Here is a 20,741-nt window from a genome sequence, read left to right on the forward strand (position 1 = left end):
GCACAAACCTGGCAAAACCTTCTCAATTGAAGTTGACATAAACCACTTGATTTTCCCTTTATTCCCACCCTTTGCTTCTCTCCCTCCCTAGTCTGCTCTAGATGATTTATCAGAATTTTAAAGCTGAGGATCACCACCACTATAAGGCTGGCAGAATTCCTTGCTGGAGTTTCCTTTCTCTTCTCTCAATATAAGCATGCTCATGACAGCTGTCAAGGATGTAGCAACCATAAAAGCCCAGTACTCTGATAGCTGCAAAATTTGGCTTCACTTGGAATACTTACACCCTCTGTCTCTTGCTAACTCAATGCAGGACATGTTACAAACCAAAAATGGGGTTCAGCAAAAAAAAAAAAAACCACAAAAACAAAAAATCACAAAAGGTACCTGCATGCAGTGTCTGCCACTTCCAGGATTTGAGTTTTGTGGAACCTTCTATTAACATTCACTTGAGTCCTAATCTCTCTTCAAATAAAACATTCATTGGCATGCTTAAGAACACGTTAGAACCCCAGTAAAAGAGCCACAGAGTGTTACTCCTTCCATTTTCCATTTTTGACAGATTTCCCCCCCATTGTCAGTTCCCCTGCTGACCACTGGATCCAGTTTGTTTTTATCAACTGCTCGTGTCACAGCCCCTGACCAGTGGACATCCATCCATCCAGGCTGTGGAGCATCAGGATTTCTATGAGATCATGTTCCCATCAAATAAGTCAGACTAATGCATGTTTCCTCTACAATTTTTTGATCCCATATACGTCTTTCAGACAAGAAAACTTTCAGCTTTTTCTTCACAAGGAGAGAACTCCAGTACTAAACACTTTCAGCAGCTTCCTTATTAAAATGTCTCTCAACACATACTGTTACTTCAAGCACCTGAAGCTAATCCTCATACTCAGTCTTCAGAAGATTAAGTAATCCAGCAAATGCAGAAAGATGACATTAACAAACAACACCCAGCAATTTGTTTCCTTGGACTTAAAGGGCAATTTTTGTGTATCATTTCCCAGGAATTATCAAGAGTCACAATGTCAGCACAAATGGCAATATATCCTATATGCTGTTTTGGGTCCTGCCTCTGCAGCACTTCTGTGCAGGTTATCAGCAGATACAGTAACAAGAACACAGAGTTGCACCCTTCAGTTCAGTTCAGTATTTGCTTCTGTATTAAGAGAAAATCACAGGAAATGAGAGGATAAGAGAATTGCAGGTCATATGTGTTGTACAGTTCAGCTAAATAATCTCCCTGAAACTAGAGAAGATGCTGTTTTTGAGGCAAAACTGACACTGGGCTTTGTTAGGAAGACAAGAGAACAAAGAACACTGAGTCACCCTGATTTAATTTTGGCTTTTATCCCTGGCTTGTGAACAAAATACACAAACTCTTCAGTTTAAAAACTTTATTGTGCTAAAACATGCTTAATTTTAGATCCAGTTAAACAGAATCTTTCCCCCTGCCAAAATTCAAGTCTGTACAATGCATGTATATACAGTGATATCCTCCCACTCAACTGAGACAAGTTCTGTCCCTGTAGCACTGATCAGTTCCAAGAGCTGGCCACAAAGACTTTATGGCAGTTTAAGAGTCCAGTGAGCACAGCATTCCCAACAGACACTGCACTTAAGACACCAACCTTAGCCACAGCATGCAAACATTTAGGGACAGGCAGTCAATTTGACCTTGACCAGAAAATCCTCAACAGCTGCAGTACCTGCTCCAGGATTTAAATTAGCTTGTCCTGAGCATAGATCCCATTGAGAATATAAAACTAAGTGTACAGTTCCATTTCCTTCATCAGTTCTATACTATGTAGGCTACAGAGGGAAAAGGGTCTCTTGGCACTATTGCTGCCATTGGTATTGAAGTAGCCATAAACAAGTATCATTTAAAATTGTATACATGAGACAGATGCAAAAAACCTCCAAAGCTTTCAAGAAATCGGATTTGATTTGCAATCTTATTTGCCAGTGATTATTCACCTTTTCCCAACTTAAGCTGCTTTGTCCAAAACAAAGCAGAGTCAGCACAACAAAAAAGTGGAACAGTGAACACTTCTTTGCAGTGATGTTACCAGGAGCCAGGAACACACAATCACCTGTGGCTTCTCAACAAAAGCATAACCAAGGGTAGTTTTTCTTTCTAAAAATGGGTAATTTTAAATAATTTCTCTAGTGCTCCCACCAATTTGTATTATATACAGCAGCCAAGTTCACCCTGAAGAAGCAGTCTGTTGCAGTCTTCTGTAGCATACAAATGTATCCGTGCTTTTTTATTTTCTTAATACCAAGAAGGCATTAAATCTTTTTATTACCTGCAATAGAAAAATGTTACTAAGTTTGGGGTTTTCCCCCTATTGCTCCCACCCCATCAAGTAATTACTTGTCTATTGTGGGGGCAGAAGGCTCTACACTCAACTAACAGGCAACCTGAGATTTCACACCCTGGAACAGACTCTTTATTGAAGGTCTGGTTCCCACACTCCCTGCCTCCTACCCTGCTTAGTGCACCTCTCTGCTCTCTCCAGCTTTTCCTCCACTCCACAACATTTATCTGCAGGCCTTTTGGGTATTTCCTCAATACCTACAGTGGTCCAAGGTCCTGACAGGTTGCAGCTAAAGAACCAGGGCACAAAGCTCTGGCTGAGCTACTTGTATCCCACCACTTGTGCAGGGGACACTGCCTGTCACCTCATCACCGGTGAGCTGGGGAACAGAAGGAAAATGGCTCTGCTGTCTGACCCAGCACAGCACCTGCTCAGTCAGCAAGGAGCTGGCCTGGAAATCACAACAGCAAACTGCACACTGGGAGTGCCCCACTGATGCAGCCTCCAAGATTTGTGAAACACAAGAGATGCCATTCTACTTCCTTCCCCAAACACAGCAAACTAGGCAGCCCTCCTACCCTCTGGTTAAGTTTAAGACATAAAGAGACAGCTACATCAGTATCTAAACTTACCTTCTTTAAGAGGGGTTTTTGGAGGAATATTCTCCTTGCTATCACACTGGAAAGCTTTGGAAGGATCAAAACGCTTAATGCCCTGTACTGCACACAGTTGCTCCTGAAGATGTCTGTTGGTTTGCTTTTCCTTGACTAGCAGTGCACGCAGTTTGGAGGCCTCCTAGAGAAAACATGATACTAGGAAGTTAGAGTAAGAACAGGAGGAGAGCCTCCTCTTATATCTTAAACATTTACTTAAGGAAACATTTTACCCAATGCTAAACATACATACACAATTACTGGTGGGATTAAAAAGCCAACCCAAACACACAAGTGTGGAGAAACCAGCAGCACTCTGCTTTGCAACACCACTAAGCAGTACATTAGTCTGAAACTTCCAGCTGCTCCTTTCACCAGCTAGTTTACTAAGTTTAGAACCTCCAAAAGTGGTAAGAAAAGCCAACTAAACTAAGAGGAGTAGTTATTTGCACTGCTGATCCCTCTGTATGTCATACATTCAGTCAAGAGCAAAACAGTTTCTCTTGGCACTTCTGGAGGCTGGTAGTTTGTTTTAATCTGGTTCATGCATGGAATTTAAGAACCATAGAAAGTAAACAGCTTGTAGGATTAGTCTATAAATATTTAGAGCAATAAATAAAGGCATCAAGCACATTAATAACATGCAGATTTCTAATTTTTCATTTCACAAACCTGCTTCAGGTTGGCATTCTCTTCCTTCAGCTTCATAACATGTTTAATTTTTTGCTTCTGATTTTGGTGGCCAAGTAGTTTAGCATAGGCATCACTCAGTTTATTCAGTTCTTCCCAGGCTGCACCGTGCTCCTGGAGGAGGGCATTCTTCTCTGCTTCATATGCATCCAGTTGTTGCTGAAACACAAACTGAATTTCTTAGAAATCTTTAAACTAAGCATAGCTTTTTACTGAACTGAGATCTACACAGGAAGATTGGTTTGGGAAGGGGACCAGGTGGTTCAGTGGGTAGTAACTTAGGAAAGCACTGCAGAATAAATGCCTTACAACAGGAAGTAGCATATTTACTTCTTAAGAGTAGAACTTGAGCCAACTGCAAAAGTCAACAGACACTAACAAACACCTACTTCACAACACACCTGAAAAGGCTTAGTTTTGTTATGTAAATCTTCATACAGATTACGCCAGGTCTTTATCTCTTTTTTCAAACTAGAGGTCACATCTTCATTTACAGTTTTCCTAAAAAACAAGAAGTGGAGTTTCATTATGTTCATTGTTAGCTCTCAGCACTTCCCAACATAACTTGGATGTGCCACAATATGGAGGTTTAGTTTGAGTAAGTCACCTTGATCTTTCTGCTTCAAGTTTCCTTTTCAGATCTTCAGTTTGCTCTTCCAATTTTTCCTGAAGTTGAGCCATTTGTGCAAGGCAAGATTCTTTTGTTCTTTCTGTTTCTGCTTCTTTTAGTGCAAGCTTGGTTTGGACTTCTAAAAGCATCCTGAGGAAAATATCATCATTCCTTAATGAACCTTTATTTTTTTAAACTCTGCCAAATTTGAAAACACAAGTAACCATGACTGAAAAGCTGCTAGAACTGAAATAAAGGTTTACACAAACAGTGCCACAGAGAAAACAATACTACAGACAGCAATCAAGTTTAAGATGTACAATATTTAACTTCTCCTATGAAGAAGCAGGCACTGTTTTTAAAGCAAGGAAAAGTCACGTTTCTCATTTATGGCTGTTCAATGCCAGCAGCTTTTAGCAGAGATAGTTTAGTAGTTAGACATTGCACACAGAGATCTTATCAAGCAGAAACTAATCAAACTGTTCAGTGTGGATGTACTCAAGATCTCAAAAACCCTACAACTGAAAGCACTGCCTCCCCTCTTCAGCCTCAGCTGTTTGTTCCACCAACTAGGTAGTGATTAAGAGCCCCTTCCCTGCCAAATCAGCAAATCAACAAGGAAATAACTGTTCAGTTTTATTTTTTCAGCTATAACAGAAACTAAAAGCAGTAATAAGCAGGTGAGGAGGAAAAAGGGCAACATCTTAACCAGCCCAAGTGTTTTAAAACAAAGAAACATGGACCACTAAACTGCTGTTAGACAGTCAGAGAAGCCTGTCCCCAGTCAGTAGCCTAACTTAACTTGTTGGGTGTTACTTCTCATCACCTGCACTGTGGTACATCTTATTAGCCAGAGAGGACCTTGGTTTGCATCACCAGTGTGACAATTCAGGAATGGTTAATTGGACTGCTTCTGAGCAGAATTTGAGGTGACATCATTCAGAGTAGAACCCTGAGCTCTGCATTGAGCTTTTGTCTCCCCTGCGGATCTGATTCATGGAGCAGTCACTGTAACTGCTATTTCTGAAAATGACAATAGTCCAACAAATTTCATTCAAGTATTTTCCTTTTCCTCTATGCTTCACATCCAGGCAAAAGTTTCCTAATGCATATAAATGTAATACATTTTATCTGTCAGTATCTTAAACCTTTTGCACTGGGAAAAATCAAGAAACTTCAGCTTATACCACACGCTGATCTTCCCTGGTGGAGCACCACAGTAAGTTCTAGTTAGAAAGGCAAGCTTAGTTTGCATTATTTAGCTTAAGGAAGACTGTGTAGTACCTTGCACATTCTTCTTTTGCTTTGTTTTTACTGTTTTCTGCTTCCTGAAGCAACTGCAGATTCTCTTGGCCTACTTTTTTTAGGTTGGCAACTTCTTCTTGCAGGGAGGCATTCTCCAGTTTAAGGCTGTTTATTTCTTCAGTTGTTGTCTTCTTATAGCTGGTATTACAATGCAAATAAGAAAGATCTTGCTACTTCAGGCAAAATACAGACCTGTATGTTCAGGCCTCACAAGAACAATATATGCTAACAAATACCAAAGATTTTATAATCTGTAGATGCAACAGTGTCCTGGCCCTGGTAAATCCAAAGGTAAAAAACAAGCCACAACACAATTCCATAAAGCCACGAGCACTAACACTATGACAAGTTCTGTGATACAGATATTTTCATCTTTTTGTAGATATTTTAAAACACAAAAAACCTTCTGTGTCGAGCTTATCTTAAATACCAAAAGACCTACTGCCTGCAGTTTGCATTGGCAAATATCCCACTGGATCCTTCACAGGGGCCATACATACCCAGCAATAACAGTGCCACTTTTCACATATTTTGAGATAAAAGATTCACAAGAACTGTAGGAATCTTGAATTCAGTGCAAGTTTGGAGCCTAAACAAGAAGTCTTTTTGCAAAAGATTTTAGTGCAAAGAGAACATCATCACTAACTACATTGTGATTCAAGAGCACTTAAATACTCCAACTGGTTACATTTTGGATGTTTATCCAGTTTCCTCAATTAGATACTGAATATGTTATTACAGTTGCCTGTATCTTAATGAAACTTCAATACCTTTCAAAGTCAGCAACAGTCTCTCCAAGTTTCTGCAGTGTATGCTTATGCTCTTCCTGGATTTGCAACACAGCATTCCTATGAATTTCATTGACTTTCTCCAACTCAGCATTCTTCCTGAAATAAAAATGCAGCATTCCACACTGGGGAGAAGTATCCTTAAGCACAGTACCAAACACAGTGTGCTTAAACACAGTACCAAAGGCTGTTATCAGTTACAGGCTTGTGACAAACCAGTAATTTCCCATATACTAAAGCACAATCTTCAGAGCAGATACAAATAAGCATTTTCCCCTCTTCCCATGTTTTACAAGACAGCTGTAGAATAGACTGAACACCTAATAGTAAATTCTAATACATGAAAGGAAGAAACTGGCTTGAAAATCTTTGTTAGTCATTGCCCCTCCAGGGCATAAACACCCAATACAACACACATGTAGCTTACCCTGCACAGCAAGGTCACAGCACAACAGTACCAGCCTTTCAAGCAAATCTCAACAAGCTAATAGTTTTAAATTAAGACACTGTCAAACTGATTCAAATTATTGTTCACCGTGATGAGATCTAACCCTACCAATCATCAACAACCAGTAAGAAATAACTTTAGACCTGCCCAGGTCTCTAAAATCTGAATTGGACTCAGAAGCTTTGTTTATACTACTGATTTAACATTTTTTCCTTTCAAAGTTTTAAAATCACAAAGTTTTTCACAAACCTTTTCAATTTTTCTTCCATCTGTGCAAGTTCAAGTTCTTGAGATTTGATTTCTTGTTCCAATTGCTTCACCAGCTTTCCAGCTTTCTTCTCCTTTGCATGTAGTTTGTTCAGCTCATTCATGGTACCATTCAGCTCTTCTTGGAGAAGAAGTCTCTCACTTGTTACCTCATTCTGCAACTCCAGTAACTTCTGCTGTGCTGATGCAGATGACTCCTGCATGGCAAATACCATAGATTTTAAACTACCAGTGCTTTTCTAGATAGTAAAGGCTAATTTGCAGTGTTTAAACTTCACATCACAGGAATAAGGTAAAAGCTATAGGAAGAACCAAAACATCCATCATACCAGCAATGGCTCAGAGCTGTTGGACCACACAGCTTCTGCTGGCCAGCACCCTCTTATACATCCCACTGTTAATACAGCCATCTCATGCATAGCCTAAACCAGAACCTTTAGTGCCACTCCTTGGGATTAGTGTGTTTTTAGACTTATTTATAGTCTGCATTTACCTTCTCTTGCTGCAGCTGTGAGACAACCTCCTCATGTTTCTGAAGCAGTTTTTGGTGTTCTTGTTCCTCCAAACCAACTTTTTTTTTCAGGTCTTCTATTTCAGCATTCATAGTCAGGAATTTTCCTCTAGTCTCAGACAACTCTTTCTCTGCATAGAGAAATTGTCAATATAGCACAAATTTCCTTCTTCATTTTCAAAGAACTACAGTATCTATTCTTAATAGTACTTCCATTCCAGCTCTAAAGTAATTCAGCAAAGGAAAAAAATGAAAACATACAAAAAGACCCCATATAAAACAAACCCGCACCTTAAACCCATCTGGAAACCTCAAAATTGGCTCAAAGGACAGCACTTGAAAATAATTTTTAACAGCAGGAATGTTTGGATTTAGCCATGACCCTTCATCAGAAGAGCAGAATGGCTGGGGAAAAACAACTACTTGATTTCCACAAAGCTTCTTCCACATAACAATAGCACATAGGAGACAAGTGGTGCAGAGAACTGAGTACCTGTCTCAGATTGCAGAGCTGCTGGTACTGGGACAGAAAGGTTAAGGAGGCAAAGAAGGCAATTGAGACATTGGCAATACCTCAGTGAACCTGTGCACAAGCTGCTAACAGGGAATTCAGACAATATTTCACTGCTTTGCAATGAAGAGTAAGGAACAAGAACTTCTGAATGTTCACCTTTCAGATTAAAGACACTCCTACTATGCACACTATTTTCATTCTATACTGTCTGAGTGCCCCTCCCTGGAAACACCAAATCAGACATTACACATGCCAGATGTGAGGTAATTTCCCTGTTGTTAAAAACATGCACAGTTGTTTTCAGCTGGAGTTCAGAGATTCAACTTTTAACTTGGAACAAACCAGTCTAAATTGGCATTTTAGAACCAATCTGTTTGAGATGCTTTAGACATGTCAGTGATCCCACATAGGAACAGTGTACAAGTACTAACAATTACCTTTTTCTTGTTCAAGCACTTGACACCTTTCATTAAGTTCTTTCATCAGTTTACATGATTCTTCCTCTTTTGTTTTGAGGGTATCCCTCAGGATCTCAATATGTTGGTCTTTCTTCATCAGTTTCTCCTCCATCTGAGCAATATCCAGTTTGTATTTCTCAGCTGTTTCTGCAACACTGCTGTAGGAGAAAATTCAGGTACTTGTTACTACTGAAATTCGTTTTGAAGCTTACACTTCAACACAAAGGAAGAACACTTAGGACTACTGGTTTCCAACAGGAAAACTGCCTTCACCTAATTTTCCAGACACAAGTTTCTGCACTGTAAGACTGGTTCACACTGATAAAAAAAACTCGTCCACATTATTGCTTGGCCCAGAAAAGGAATATAGAAAGGTAATTAAAATTGTATCTTACAACTTCTTTCCACTGTGTGCAAAAATACCTGATTTCCCTCCTCTGTAACTGTTGCCAGGGTTCTACTTCATCAGTCATAAATGGGGCCTAGTTTACCACTTTTTAACTTACCTACCCCAAGCCAACCTGAGAACTATTTGTTGTTACCTGAGCTCTGTGATGTATTCCAGGAGTTTTTCAATGTCAGATTTCTCTTCAACTTTCTCTCTGGCAGTAGCAGACCTAAAATCAGGAAGTTTTTATGATGGACACACACAAGCGAACTCAGAGCTACACAGTAACACACTTTTCATAATCCTGTTTGGCTGACAAACTGTTATTGGCTCTAAGTGGTGATTCTACCCCCTTTTCATACTTGTTTCATACTGTGTTCTCATTTGTAGTAAAGATGCTGAGCCCTGTTCTACCACAAGCAATATGCCACAAACTTCACAATGCCAACCACAACGCAGTTGTTGTAGCAAATTATCATTTCCTCCCTTTTATGACCTGCACTCCCTGCACAATCAGCTTTGTGTATTTCAGCATTCAAATCAGTGCTGCAGAGCCACTCATGCAAAACTGACATAAAATATATTCATTAGTTCATCCTTCGCAGGTCACCATCCTCAGGAACACCCCATGCATTAGTGCACCGTTCCTGTGCAGTAAATGACATTATTTGGCCAGAATAGGAAGTGCTGATGTAGAACTCAGTCTCTGTCTCACAGAGCTGCTGAAGTCAAGCCACTCTGCAGTTTCCTTTCTTCAGAGGACATGTCTCCCACAAAGCAACTGTGAGGGCAGCACGATGGCTCCTCAGTGCCCCTCTCTGGAGAACATGCACATGGTCCAGGCATCCTGTGTGAAATGCCTGGCTGCTCAATTAGGATTTCAGCTCCTGCTCTGATGCTTTTTCATTTTTCCTTATTCCTAACTCAGTAGTCTAAAGAGTCAGAAGTATCCAATCTACATGAATGTCTTGCTCCAAAATGAACAAACCTTTTCTTCCCACTCCATACCCAAGACAACCCCACCCATGCTGCACTGGAAGACTAGAGGTTGAGATTACACAGTCTGTCTGTTGGAAGAAGCTTAAATAGACTACAAGAACAATGTTTGGTTTGGCCATTTTATAAGAGCACAGTTCTTAGAACTTCATTCTCTCACATTTATTCCAGGTTAGCAACGCTGACAATGTCTGTTCCTCAACAGACAGCCCCTATTTTGCTTTACTATAAGGGATAAGCATGTAAGCACAGCTAGATGATATCACGTCAACCAAGTCAAGTCCCTTTCTACTACTTACAGTTTTTCTTCTAACTGTGCCACTTTTCCTTTTGAATGCTCCAGATTCCTTTGCACTTCCTGCAGCTTCATTTCCATGTTTTCCTGCTTTGCAAGTGCAGTCTTAAAAATAAAAAACCCACAACACATAACAACATTAAAATGAGATTTATTAAAAAATACCAAATCCATTGTGCCAAGAGACAGTGGTAAACTGAAACCCACCCATCCCTACAGGTTAATGGCAATGCCTGATATTCTACTAAACGTGATCCTAAGCATCCCACTGTAAAGCTATCAGCCATTTATAAGAATAACAACCACCACCAAAAAATACAAACATGTAAGAGCTTCAGATATACTTATGATCACTGGTTCTCAAAGACATTTATAGTGTGACCGGACTGGCATTAATAACACTATAAATACCAATGACAGAAATACCAGAGGTATTCCTGTGCTTCTCTCCTTCAACTCAGATTTACTCTGCAGATCAGCAAAATCAAGATCATTCATCAACTGATCTTTCATTCCTTATTTTCACTCTACAGAAAGTAGAGGAAACTACAAAGTTGAGGACAGAAACAACATAGGATCTACAGTTCTGTGCCAAGCCCTTTATTCTTTGTTCCTGAACAGCTTAGAATTGCTGTTCTGGGCAGCACAAACAGTCCTACCTTTTCCTTGGCATCCCTCATGTGTCTGAGCTTCATTAACTCCATGCACAGGCTGCTCATTTTCTTTGGCACACCATCTTCAGACAGCTTGATAGATAAGAATATAAAATCACTAAGCTTAACTCCTTCAACATGAATTACTCTTCACAAAAGCCTTTCAAAGTGTTCCCCTCCCACTCTGAGTTTAGAGAAATGCTCAAGATTCCAAACCAGACATGCTCTATCCCTGTGGCAATGAAGGGGCACAGGGAATGTCAGAACAGATGCTGATCAGCTCCCAAAGCTTCCTCTTGCCCAGGGAGCTCAATAACAGCAAAGGCAAAGCAAATATGCACTTATTTATCTGAATACCTTTGACTTTAGTAGTTCATTGCTTCGTTTTAGTTCCAAAAGCTGTTTTTTCAGGCAAGTAACATTTGCTGAAAGAGATGTTTTCTCCTGAACTGCAGCACTCAGCTTTGCTTCAATCTTAACAAAATCCTCATCCAGAGCCTGAAGTTTTTTGTCCTGCTCTCCACGTTCTCTTACTAAAGCACGAATCTAAAACAAAAGAGTTATTTTATTCACTACTTTCATTTCTCTTAAATAACATCATCAGTTTAGTCTCTCCAAGAAAACCACAGGCATAAGCATCCATACTGTATTAACTTGCATTCAGAATATGTACCTTTAACTCTGTCATTCACAGGAAGGAAATAAGAGAATCACCACAATTCTACATTATTATACACCATACATTTACAGTCCCAACATGTTAAAGTTAGAATAATCTTAGCTTTAATTTGCAACAGAAGCCAACTCTCCTCTTTTGCTGTGACAGACAAGACAACAATGTGATATGTGAGACACAAGGCTCAATTAGTATAGGGAATTGTACTAAATACAGTTTAAGCTGCCTTTCAAACTTTAAAATTGTAACAATGACTAAGCAAAAATCTCAGCTAATAGTTGTAAAATAAAATAGAACCTTTTGGGGGTACAAGACACAGGACTCAGTGCTCTTTTTGAGAAGACTGACAGTGTAGCTGTTTGCACCGAGCAGGAATTAATTAATGCAATCCCATTAGCAAACCCACTGCTTTGTACATCCCATAATATCTGACAGTCTCTGCTCTGCACAGAGCTGTTTGCAAACTACTTGTATGCCAGCTTGTATTTTTTATTATGGTTAGCGGGAAATACAACAGGAATGCACTCCCAAAACATATTCATACCTCCTTCTCCAGTGCCTTCTGTTTCTTTTTCTCTCTCATAAGCATAAGATCTCTTTTAGTCCTCACAGTGCCATTACCTGGCTTTGGAAAACAGATGTGGTAGAAATAAGTTAAATTGATCTCTAGGTGCACAGCAGTTGAACAGCACAGTTGAATATAAGACTGGGTGCCTTCATATAAAGATACACACAAAATAAAAAGCAAACCTCTCTCTCTCCCACACAAAGGACAGACAAGTATCAGGTTAGGATGGGGTTTATCACCAGACTAACTCTGAAGGGACAGCTCATAACAATTGAAACAGGAAGGAGATCAAGAAAGTTGGAGACATTAACGCTCCCTAAACTTCATGGAAACCACTTTAACCTTTAAGCACATGTTTGTTTGCAAAATTTCATCCTAAATCATCTATAGTAGTGAATTAGACTAGTAATTCAGGGTTATCATTTTTCAACTTGTTAAAGTGTGCATCTTCAAATCCATATTCTTGCTCATGTTCATGCAGTACCATCCCATCCTTGCTTCTTTCACCACCAGGTTTCTCCTCTGCCCTTTCCACCCCTTGAAAGCAGGAACAGAAACACAATCTCCTTAAAAAGAAGCAGCCACACCACAATCACATGGTGACCAAGAACAAAAGAAATTCAATGCCTGTAACACCAAAACTAAGCTGCTCTGTAGTCCCAAGGAGCCATCACAACTCCCACAGATGCTGCAGTTTCATTTTTCCTGCTTCATCACTACAGAATACAAGCACAACAATGTGTCCCATGGCTCACTGGGGTAGGTTAACAGTAACTGTATGAAGAAGCTCTTTGGTTTAACCAGTCAGAGGTTTAGCTGGGATAGAACAGTGCTACAGACACCACAGAAGAGTCTTACTGTTGATCCAAGGGATGAGAGTCTCCCTTTAGTTACAGGGGTGGGTGCACTCTTCTCACTGCCCAGATTGGACTCACCTGCAGAAACGAATGGTACAGGGAGGGCAATTTAACCAAACTAGATGAGGTTAATTGACTCAGTGTACAAATGACACTACCTGGTTATCAGACTACCCACTTCAAACCCACCACCAGCTGCTTTCTTACTGCAATCAGGCAGTTCAACATTAATCATCTGGGCACTTGACAAAGTTCAGAGAGAGACTGCCAAATGACAGCCAGATTTCAGAATTCAGCTGCTGCTGAGCTTCCCCCCCCATCCAGATCCACTGTGTCAGTTTTCAGCTGTGGGATGCTGTAGATATGAAAAGCCCAGGAAAATATCACTAAAACCAAGTAGTTAAGTCATCTATTTGACCTCCAGAGGCCCCTCTAATTAGCAGAAGTCACATTTAAAGCTATTTTTAGAAAATTCAGTTAGACCTGTTTTTACAGCTGCTGTTCTCTTGTTTTGGAAGGCAGCGAGTCTCCTCAGCAGAGACCAATTTCGGAACAGCAAAGCAGTAACAGCACATCAGCACTAACAATTGTAGCATTCAAAGGTATCACATCTTTGAGTTCTGTGAGATTTTTATGACTACTCACTCTTGTGACTCCCAGTCCCTTGGCGTGCTCCAGAGGACAGCAAACTTCTCATTTCCCCTGATGGTTTAACACCACAGGATCCACGCAGAGGGGTACATGCTAGAAATGAGATTTTCAGACAGACAAAGAACTATGAAGGTAATTGACAAGAGTTTGCAACTTCAGTGAGTTGAAACTGGCAACACATTTAAGTTAAATACACTTTAAAAAAAAGAAAAAAACCCAAACAACTGCAGTCTCAGTCCTCAACCTCCCCACAACACAAAGAAAATACACAGTCACATGGTGGGGGAAAGGGTTTGTTTATCACACTGCTAATAAAACAACAAACTGATTTACATATACAAACATTGCAAGGCATTTTATTAGCAACAGCAGCACATAAACCTCCATAAAGAAAAACCCCAAATTGTTAAAGGATCTTAATGCTAATTGGTGAAAAAGCCAACCTGAGGTGTTAAAAAATAGAAAGCAAGCTTCACTTGTTTTTTTAATAATCATTTTCCAGTTTAGAAGATACTGTTGCCTAAAATCAAGGCAAAAATCTTTTGAGACACTATTAGTGTAAGGAAAGTAGAGAGCAGTTCTTTAATGAAAGCTTCCTGGTGCACTAAGTATTAGTGAACAACTTTGCCTCCAAATAACCTTTCCTTCAAAAAGCTAAGTTACTTAAGCTTTTGTAAAAAAAATAAAGTGAAAATAAAGTGTTTGGTTGGTTGTTGTCTGTTTTCTTTAAAAATTAAGCAATTTTAAGGGAAATAGAAATACTATGGCTACAAGTCCTTTATTCACTTATATCATAGAATCGATTGGGTTGGAAAAGACCTCCGAGATCATCAAGTCCAACCCTTGGTCCAACTCCAGACCCTTTACCAGATCATGGCACTCAGTGCCACGGCCAAGCTCAGTTTCAAAACCTCCAGGGACGGTGAATCCCCTCCCTCTCTGGGCAGCCCATTCCAATGCCTGAGCACTCTCTCTGGAAAGAATTTTTTTCTGATCTCCAACTTCTATTTCCCCTGGCAGAGCTTGAGCCCGTGCCCCCTTGTCCTACTGCTGAGTGCCTGGGAGAAGAGACCAACAACCAACGTGGCCAGAACTTCCCTTCAGGTTATAGTCCCAAGCCCAGTAAATGCTTATCTACTCGGTTCAGCTTCCTGCAAAAAAGAGCAACTCCATTTGACACGGAAACAGGTGATGGCAGCAGAGGGAGAAGCAACAGGTAAAGCCAAAGCTCCCTGAGAAGCCGCACACCCAGCGCAGCCCCCGCTCTGTGCGCCCCTCTCCGCGCTGTCCAAGGGCCGGCACCGCTTTGGTCACCGCGCACGCCACACACCCCGCAAAGCTGTGCTTGGCTGCCAGGAGGGCACGGAATGGGATCCTGTTCCTCAGGAGACCCTTGCGAGGCCTCGGGGGGTCCTGAGGCGCTCCGGGCGGCTCCTCACAGGGGGGCCAGGCAGTGAGGGAGGCCCCCGTTCCCTCGGGCACCACAGACGGGCTCGGTGCCTCCCGAGGAGCCCGGTGCCCGTTTCCCCGGTGTCGGTGCCCATTCCCCCGTCCCCCCGGTGCCCGTGCCGGGCCGCACGTGTCGGCGATGCCCATTTCCCCGTTCCCCCGGTAGCCGGGTCGCACGTACCGGCGGTGCCCGTTCCCCCAGTGCCCGTGCCCCCTCCACCGGTGCCCGTGCCCCCAGGCCACACGTACCGGCGGTGACGCTGCGGAGCTCTCGGGGCGCCGCTCCCGCCATGGCCGCGCTCTGTACCCCGGGACGTGCCGTTCAAACTGGGCCCAACGGCCGCTACGCGTGCTCCCTCCAACCAATCACCGCCCGCTGCCCCGCTCCTCTCAGCCAATCGGCGCGGCCGGGCGCTGGCGCGTGCGCGGGGCGGGCCCGCGGGGCTGGGGGCGGGCCCTGCCGGGCTGCGCTGGGCCCATCCATGTCGGCCCCGTTCGAGGAGCGCAGCGGGGTTGTTCCCTGCGGGACGCCGTGGGGCCGCTGGTACCAGACGCTGGAGGAGGTGTTCATCGAGGTGTGCGTCCCGCCGGGAACCCGCGCCAAGGACGTGCGGTGCAGCCTGGGCAGTCGCCACATCGCGCTGTCCGTGCGCGGGCAGGAGCTGCTGCAGGTACTGCCGGGACACCGGGAGGGAGCGGCGGGGCGGAGCGGGCAGGAGGTGCGGGCCCCGGGGGCTCACAGGGCCGCAGCACCGCGTCCAGGCCTTCCTTACACACCGCCAGGGGCGGTGACTCCGCCACTCCCCCGGGCAGCCCCTTCCAATGTCTTATCATAGAATCACAGAATGGATTGGGTTGGAAAGACCTCCGAGAACATCAAGTCCAACCCTTGGTCCACTCCAGTCCCTTTACCAGATCATGGCACTCAGTGCCACGGCCAATCTCAGTTGAAAAATCTCCAGGGATGGTGAATCCACCCCCTCTCTGGGCAGCCCATTCCAATGCCTGAGCACACTCTCTGGAAAGAATTTTTTTCTGATCTCCAACCTAAACCTCCCCTGGCGGAGCTTGAGCCCATCGTGCCCCCTTGTCCTATTGCTGAGTGCCTGGGAGAAGAGACCAACCCCACCTGGCTGGAACTTCCCTTCAGGTAGTTCTAGACAGTGCTGAGGTCACCTCTGAGCCTCCTCTTCTCCAGGCTGAACACCCCCAGCTCCCTCAGCCTCTCCCCACAGCACTTGTGCTCCAGTCCCTTTCTGTGAAGGAATTCCTCTTAAAGTCCAAGCTAAACCTCCTCTGGTGCAGTTTATATCCTCTCATTCTTTCACTTGTCGCCTGGGGGGGTTTGCACACCTGTGCCCTTTGGTGCTGCTCTTTTCTTCCTGGAACATCCAGGCTTTTTATATTAAAAGGAAACATGTAACTGGTGAAGAAATGTCAGTCAATGGCTTTTTGTCAATAGTAATTAGTCAAGAGAAAGGTCTCTTCCAGCAGAATGAAGATAAAATGTTACCAGCTGCTTTCTGACCTGCAATAACCTTATCTTTCTAAGGGGCAAACTACAGAGAAAATTGTACCTGAAAAACTAACATCTTTAAGCAGAATGTTTGGTTTGGGTGGTTTTTTTCTTGTTGGAAACACCATGGAAAACTAGTCAGTTATTAATTTGTTAGGAACAGTTTTGTCCAGCTGCACGAGGCTTTAGAGATGGTACCTGTGCTCCAGTGGCTGAAGGGAGCCCCAAAGGAGGGACTTCTGACCAGGCCATGTAGTGGCAAATCAAGGGGGAATGGATTCAAACAGACAGAGGACAGGGTTAGATTGGATATTGGAATAAATCCTTCCCTGTGAGGGTGGGCAGGCCCTGGCACAGGTTGCACAGAGAAGCTGTGGCTGCCCCATCCCTGGAAGTGTCCAAGGCCAGGTTGGACAGGGCTTGGAGCAACCTGGGGTAGTGGAAGGTGTCCCTGCCCATGGCAGGGGGTTTGGAAAGAGGTGACCTTTAAGGTCCCTTCCAACCCAAATGGTTCTGTGATTCTTTGATAAATAAAGATAACAACTTCACATTGATTTGCTTTCGTGGTAGGAATGTGGGCAGTGGTTCAGTTCTGATTGCTCCAGAAGGCCAAAATAACCAAACCAAAGGCAGATTTACTTTCACATTGGCAATGAGCAGTTCATACTGTGTGTACCCTGCCCCAGGCCTGTGCATTACCCTGGGCACAAACACTCACATTTTCCTGGTAAGATTACTAAAAATGGCATTACCCACTGAGAAACACAATGAATCCAGATACTGAAACAAAGATGGGTATTAAGTCATTCATTTAAAAAATCACATAACAAACAATAATTCTTTGCAGTCTACATGCAAGTCTATACTTGCAGGGCCAGATCACCCTATTCATTTTCAGGATGGTAAGTTGTGAGTAAAACTTCACAACTCAGTATGAACTGGATGCTCTTTCCTGGTTTGTAATGTTGTACCTGTTTTTTGCAGGGTAAACTCTTTGACTCTACAGTAACTGATGAAGGAACATGGACATTAGGTAATAACCTGCATCTGAAGTGACTTTACAAAGGCAGTAAAACTTCTCAATGTACACCTCAGAAGAGTTTACACCTCCTCTCTTTTTAATAGAAAAGATTACTTTCTTCTCTGTACATAGTTTTGTAAGAAAGGCAGCCATTATTGCTGGACAAGGAACTATAAAAGCCCTAAAGATTAAGGTTAAAGGGAAAATGCCATATCCTGATAGACCATAGTCAATGGATTACAAACAATTCCATATAGTGAGAAGGTTTTTGCAAACCACCATCTAAAGGTAAATAAATATGGTACAGTTGTGTAGTTTGTGCCTCTCCATAATTGTTACTTTTCCTGATTTTTTCCTCCTTCTCTTGCATTTTTGGATTAGGTGAAAAAATCTGCAGGCCCAGAGAATCAAAAAGAATTTAAAATCCCACTAGTTACCTACATATAGTGAGCAAAAAAAGCATATCTGATTGTTGTATCATAAATACTGTAAAGTAGTCAGAATATTTTGGGGTTTGACAACCATATTTGTGAACTATGCCTCTCAATGTTTTCCTATGAAGGGTTTTGTTTTCCATTCAACATGTGTTCTAAGTATAAATTAATAATTTAGTAATTAAGCATGAAAACTAGAAGTGTTAACAAACACTGTGAACTAAAACATGTCTTTTTCAGTATGTGAATAATCTTCAAAATACACTTATAATGCTGTATTTATTCCCTTAAGTAGAACTGAACACCCCACATATTAACTTTGAAATGTGTTCCAATATATTGTCTATGGGCACATACAGTGTGTCTAAATAAATGAATTATCCCTTCATATGTCACTAAAACTTAGTTCTGACTTTTGTTGGTAATAACTCTCTGTAAAGCCTGACCTCAAATCCTTCCTTATTGCCTTAGCAGAGGTGTCTGTATCAGTAGTAAATCTGTTCTCTCTTGTGAACCTTTCCAAGAGGTTCGTTTGTGTTTGCAGTAGGACTTGTGAACTGTGTTTTAATCCTTTAAAACACCTTCAGCATTTTGCAGGCCAGAAGGAGGAGAGATGACAGGACAGGCTCTCTTTGCTTCAGCCTTTTTATTTCTTGCTAATGTTTATTTATTTATCAATAACCCAGGTGACATTAAGAATTTAAGTTACTTCACACCTCTTGTGCTTGTTAATGGTGAATTCACCAAAACAACAAAAAACCTGACACACAGGACTGAGTTTAAAGGTTGTTCTCTGTATTTTCATTCAACAGAAGACAGGCAGCTGATACGAATTGTTCTGATGAAGACAAATAGAGATGCTGGGAATTGTTGGACATCTCTGCTAGAAAATGAATATGCTGCTGACCCTTGGGTACAGGACCAGATGCAAAGGAAACTCACACTGGAGCGATTCCAAAGAGAGGCAAGTAAAGGACCTTAACTGCTCCTTGGATCTTGTGTTTGCACCCAGAGATTACAGCCAGGAAAGCTGAGCAGAATCATTCTGCTGCCCAGTGCCATGGAAACATCTGCCTTAGTTCAATATATGTAATGCTTATAAGGCTTTATCAGTGCACTTTCAAGAGGTTATTCTGTCTGCAAGGTTTGTGGAAAGTTTAGTGGTACTATTGTTTTATTAATTGCATGATCCTTATAACTTTTCATTTGTAAGGTTACACACAATTTCTGTTATTATCTAGAATTATGACATAGCCATATTTACAATAAACTTCTAACATCAAACTCTACTGGATAGGCTTGTTTATATCATAAGATAATGTAGAATAATTAGCTGGGAAATACATCCCTTGACGATGCTTACACTGTGTTGCTCTACCTCAGCACTCAGCTTTCCTCAGGGATGTCTGCAGAGTTGTAGAATTACAACTTAGTACTTAACAGCTGAATCAGAAGGCTCCATTCTGCAGCAGAGAACAGCATTTTTATGAAACTTGTTATCCAGCAAGGCAGATACTTAGATTTTAAAAGAGCAACTTCAAAGGCCACCAAAAGCCAGATATCCTTCTTACACGTCCCTTAATATTTCTTTTCTTGGTGACCTGGCTGCTTGCCAGACTAAGCAGCACTACAGTCACTTCGGCAGTAAGCAACCAAACTATGACAATTCAGTTTATTTGTTGATGCAATTTCCAAGAATTTCAGTGCCATGGCAAATGGATGACAAGTTGACTGTTCTATGTCTTTGGTACAAGGGCAGAACATTGCCAAAGCATTTTAGGCTTTTTCTTGGTTGGCTGGGGCTTTTTTTTTTTGAGAATTTTAATCACAATTAATCTATTTTTTTAACTTTTTTTTTTTCTTTTACCTCCAACAGAATCCTGGATTTGACTTCAGTGGGGCAGAAATTTCTGGAAACTACAGCAAAGGAGGACCAGACTTTTCTAGTCTTGAAAAGTAAACTTTTGATCTGTGTTCCTTTAGAGGATTACACGTTACAGTTAAGGACTTGAATCATGTAACTGGTGAAAACTTCAGTGATCTCTTCAATGGCTTATTGTCACAAGTAATTACTTCAGCGAAGAGAAAGGGCTCTTCCAGGAGAATGATTTATAAGCTGCAATAACCTTATACTGAGGAACAAACTGTGGAGAATGATGTATATAAAAAACTAACATCTTCAAGCAGAATGTTTGGTTTGAGTGGCTTTTTCTTGTTAGAAATACCACAGTAAACTAGTCAGTTATGAATCTACCACTTGTGTTTATACATCTTATTCTTGCTGATCTACACCTGAGGAGGAACAGCCCCAGGCACCAGCACAGGCCAGGGCTGACCTGCTGGGGAGCAGCTCTGCAGAGAAGGACCTGGAGGTCCTGGTGCACAACCAGCTGTCCATGAGCCAGCAGTGTGTCCTGGGGCCAAGAAGGCCAAGGGGATCTTGGGGTGCATTGCGAAGAGCATTTCCAGCAGGTCAGGAAGGGGACCTGCCCCTCTATCTAGCCCTAGTGAGGCACATCTGGAGTGCTGTGTCCAGTTCTGGGCTCCTCAGGAGAGACAGGGAGCTCCTGGAGTGGGTCCAGCAGAGGCTGCAGAGATGATGAAGGGACTGGGGAACAGGCTGAGGGAGCTGGGGCTGCGCAGCCTCGAGAGGCTTTCCCATGCAGCCT

At 42.2% G+C, this 20,741-nt stretch overlaps 2 protein-coding genes across 2 annotated transcripts; one reads left to right on the forward strand and one right to left on the reverse strand.

Moving 5' to 3' along the window:
- Positions 1 to 1,385: 1,385 nt before the first annotated feature.
- HMMR (hyaluronan mediated motility receptor) lies at positions 1,386 to 15,432 on the reverse strand. Its single transcript, XM_071570028.1, has 18 exons — positions 15,351 to 15,432; positions 13,647 to 13,745; positions 13,003 to 13,079; positions 12,121 to 12,201; positions 11,258 to 11,446; positions 10,907 to 10,993; positions 10,252 to 10,352; positions 9,111 to 9,185; positions 8,548 to 8,726; positions 7,579 to 7,727; positions 7,068 to 7,282; positions 6,353 to 6,469; positions 5,562 to 5,720; positions 4,275 to 4,427; positions 4,069 to 4,168; positions 3,650 to 3,826; positions 2,957 to 3,119; positions 1,386 to 2,312 (listed from the first exon to the last, which is right to left on the reverse strand). Exons 1-18 carry the CDS (start codon positions 15,391 to 15,393, stop codon positions 2,296 to 2,298), a joined length of 2,181 nt encoding a protein of 726 aa, XP_071426129.1. The 5' UTR covers positions 15,394 to 15,432; the 3' UTR covers positions 1,386 to 2,295.
- Positions 15,433 to 15,523: 91 nt separating this feature from the next.
- On the forward strand, positions 15,524 to 20,325 carry NUDCD2 (NudC domain containing 2). The gene is made up of 4 exons (XM_071570146.1): positions 15,524 to 15,772; positions 17,602 to 17,650; positions 18,885 to 19,036; positions 19,949 to 20,325. The coding sequence occupies exons 1-4, from the start codon at positions 15,584 to 15,586 to the stop codon at positions 20,030 to 20,032; spliced, it is 474 nt and encodes a 157-aa protein (XP_071426247.1). The 5' UTR covers positions 15,524 to 15,583; the 3' UTR covers positions 20,033 to 20,325.
- The last annotated feature ends 416 nt before the right edge of the window (positions 20,326 to 20,741 follow it).

The sequence above is a fragment of the Pithys albifrons genome, chromosome 15, assembly GCF_047495875.1.
Source record: "Pithys albifrons albifrons isolate INPA30051 chromosome 15, PitAlb_v1, whole genome shotgun sequence".
In the NCBI taxonomy this organism is placed as follows: domain Eukaryota; kingdom Metazoa; phylum Chordata; class Aves; order Passeriformes; family Thamnophilidae; genus Pithys; species Pithys albifrons.

Coding starts and splice junctions, on each gene's coding strand:
- HMMR (XM_071570028.1), bottom strand. CDS start 15,393: ATGGCGGGAGCGGCGCCCCGAGAGCTCCGCAGCGTCACCGCCG. Junction 10,353..10,906: donor TGAGGGATGCCAAGGAAAAG/GTAGGACTGTTT, acceptor TTTATTTTTAAG/ACTGCACTTGCAAAGCAGGA. Junction 7,728..8,547: donor AGTGCTTGAACAAGAAAAAG/GTAATTGTTAGT, acceptor TTCTCTATGCAG/AGAAAGAGTTGTCTGAGACT.
- NUDCD2 (XM_071570146.1), top strand. CDS start 15,584: ATGTCGGCCCCGTTCGAGGAGCGCAGCGGGGTTGTTCCCTGCGGGACG. Junction 15,773..17,601: donor GCGGGCAGGAGCTGCTGCAG/GTACTGCCGGGA, acceptor TGTTTTTTGCAG/GGTAAACTCTTTGACTCTAC. Junction 19,037..19,948: donor TGGAGCGATTCCAAAGAGAG/GCAAGTAAAGGA, acceptor TACCTCCAACAG/AATCCTGGATTTGACTTCAG.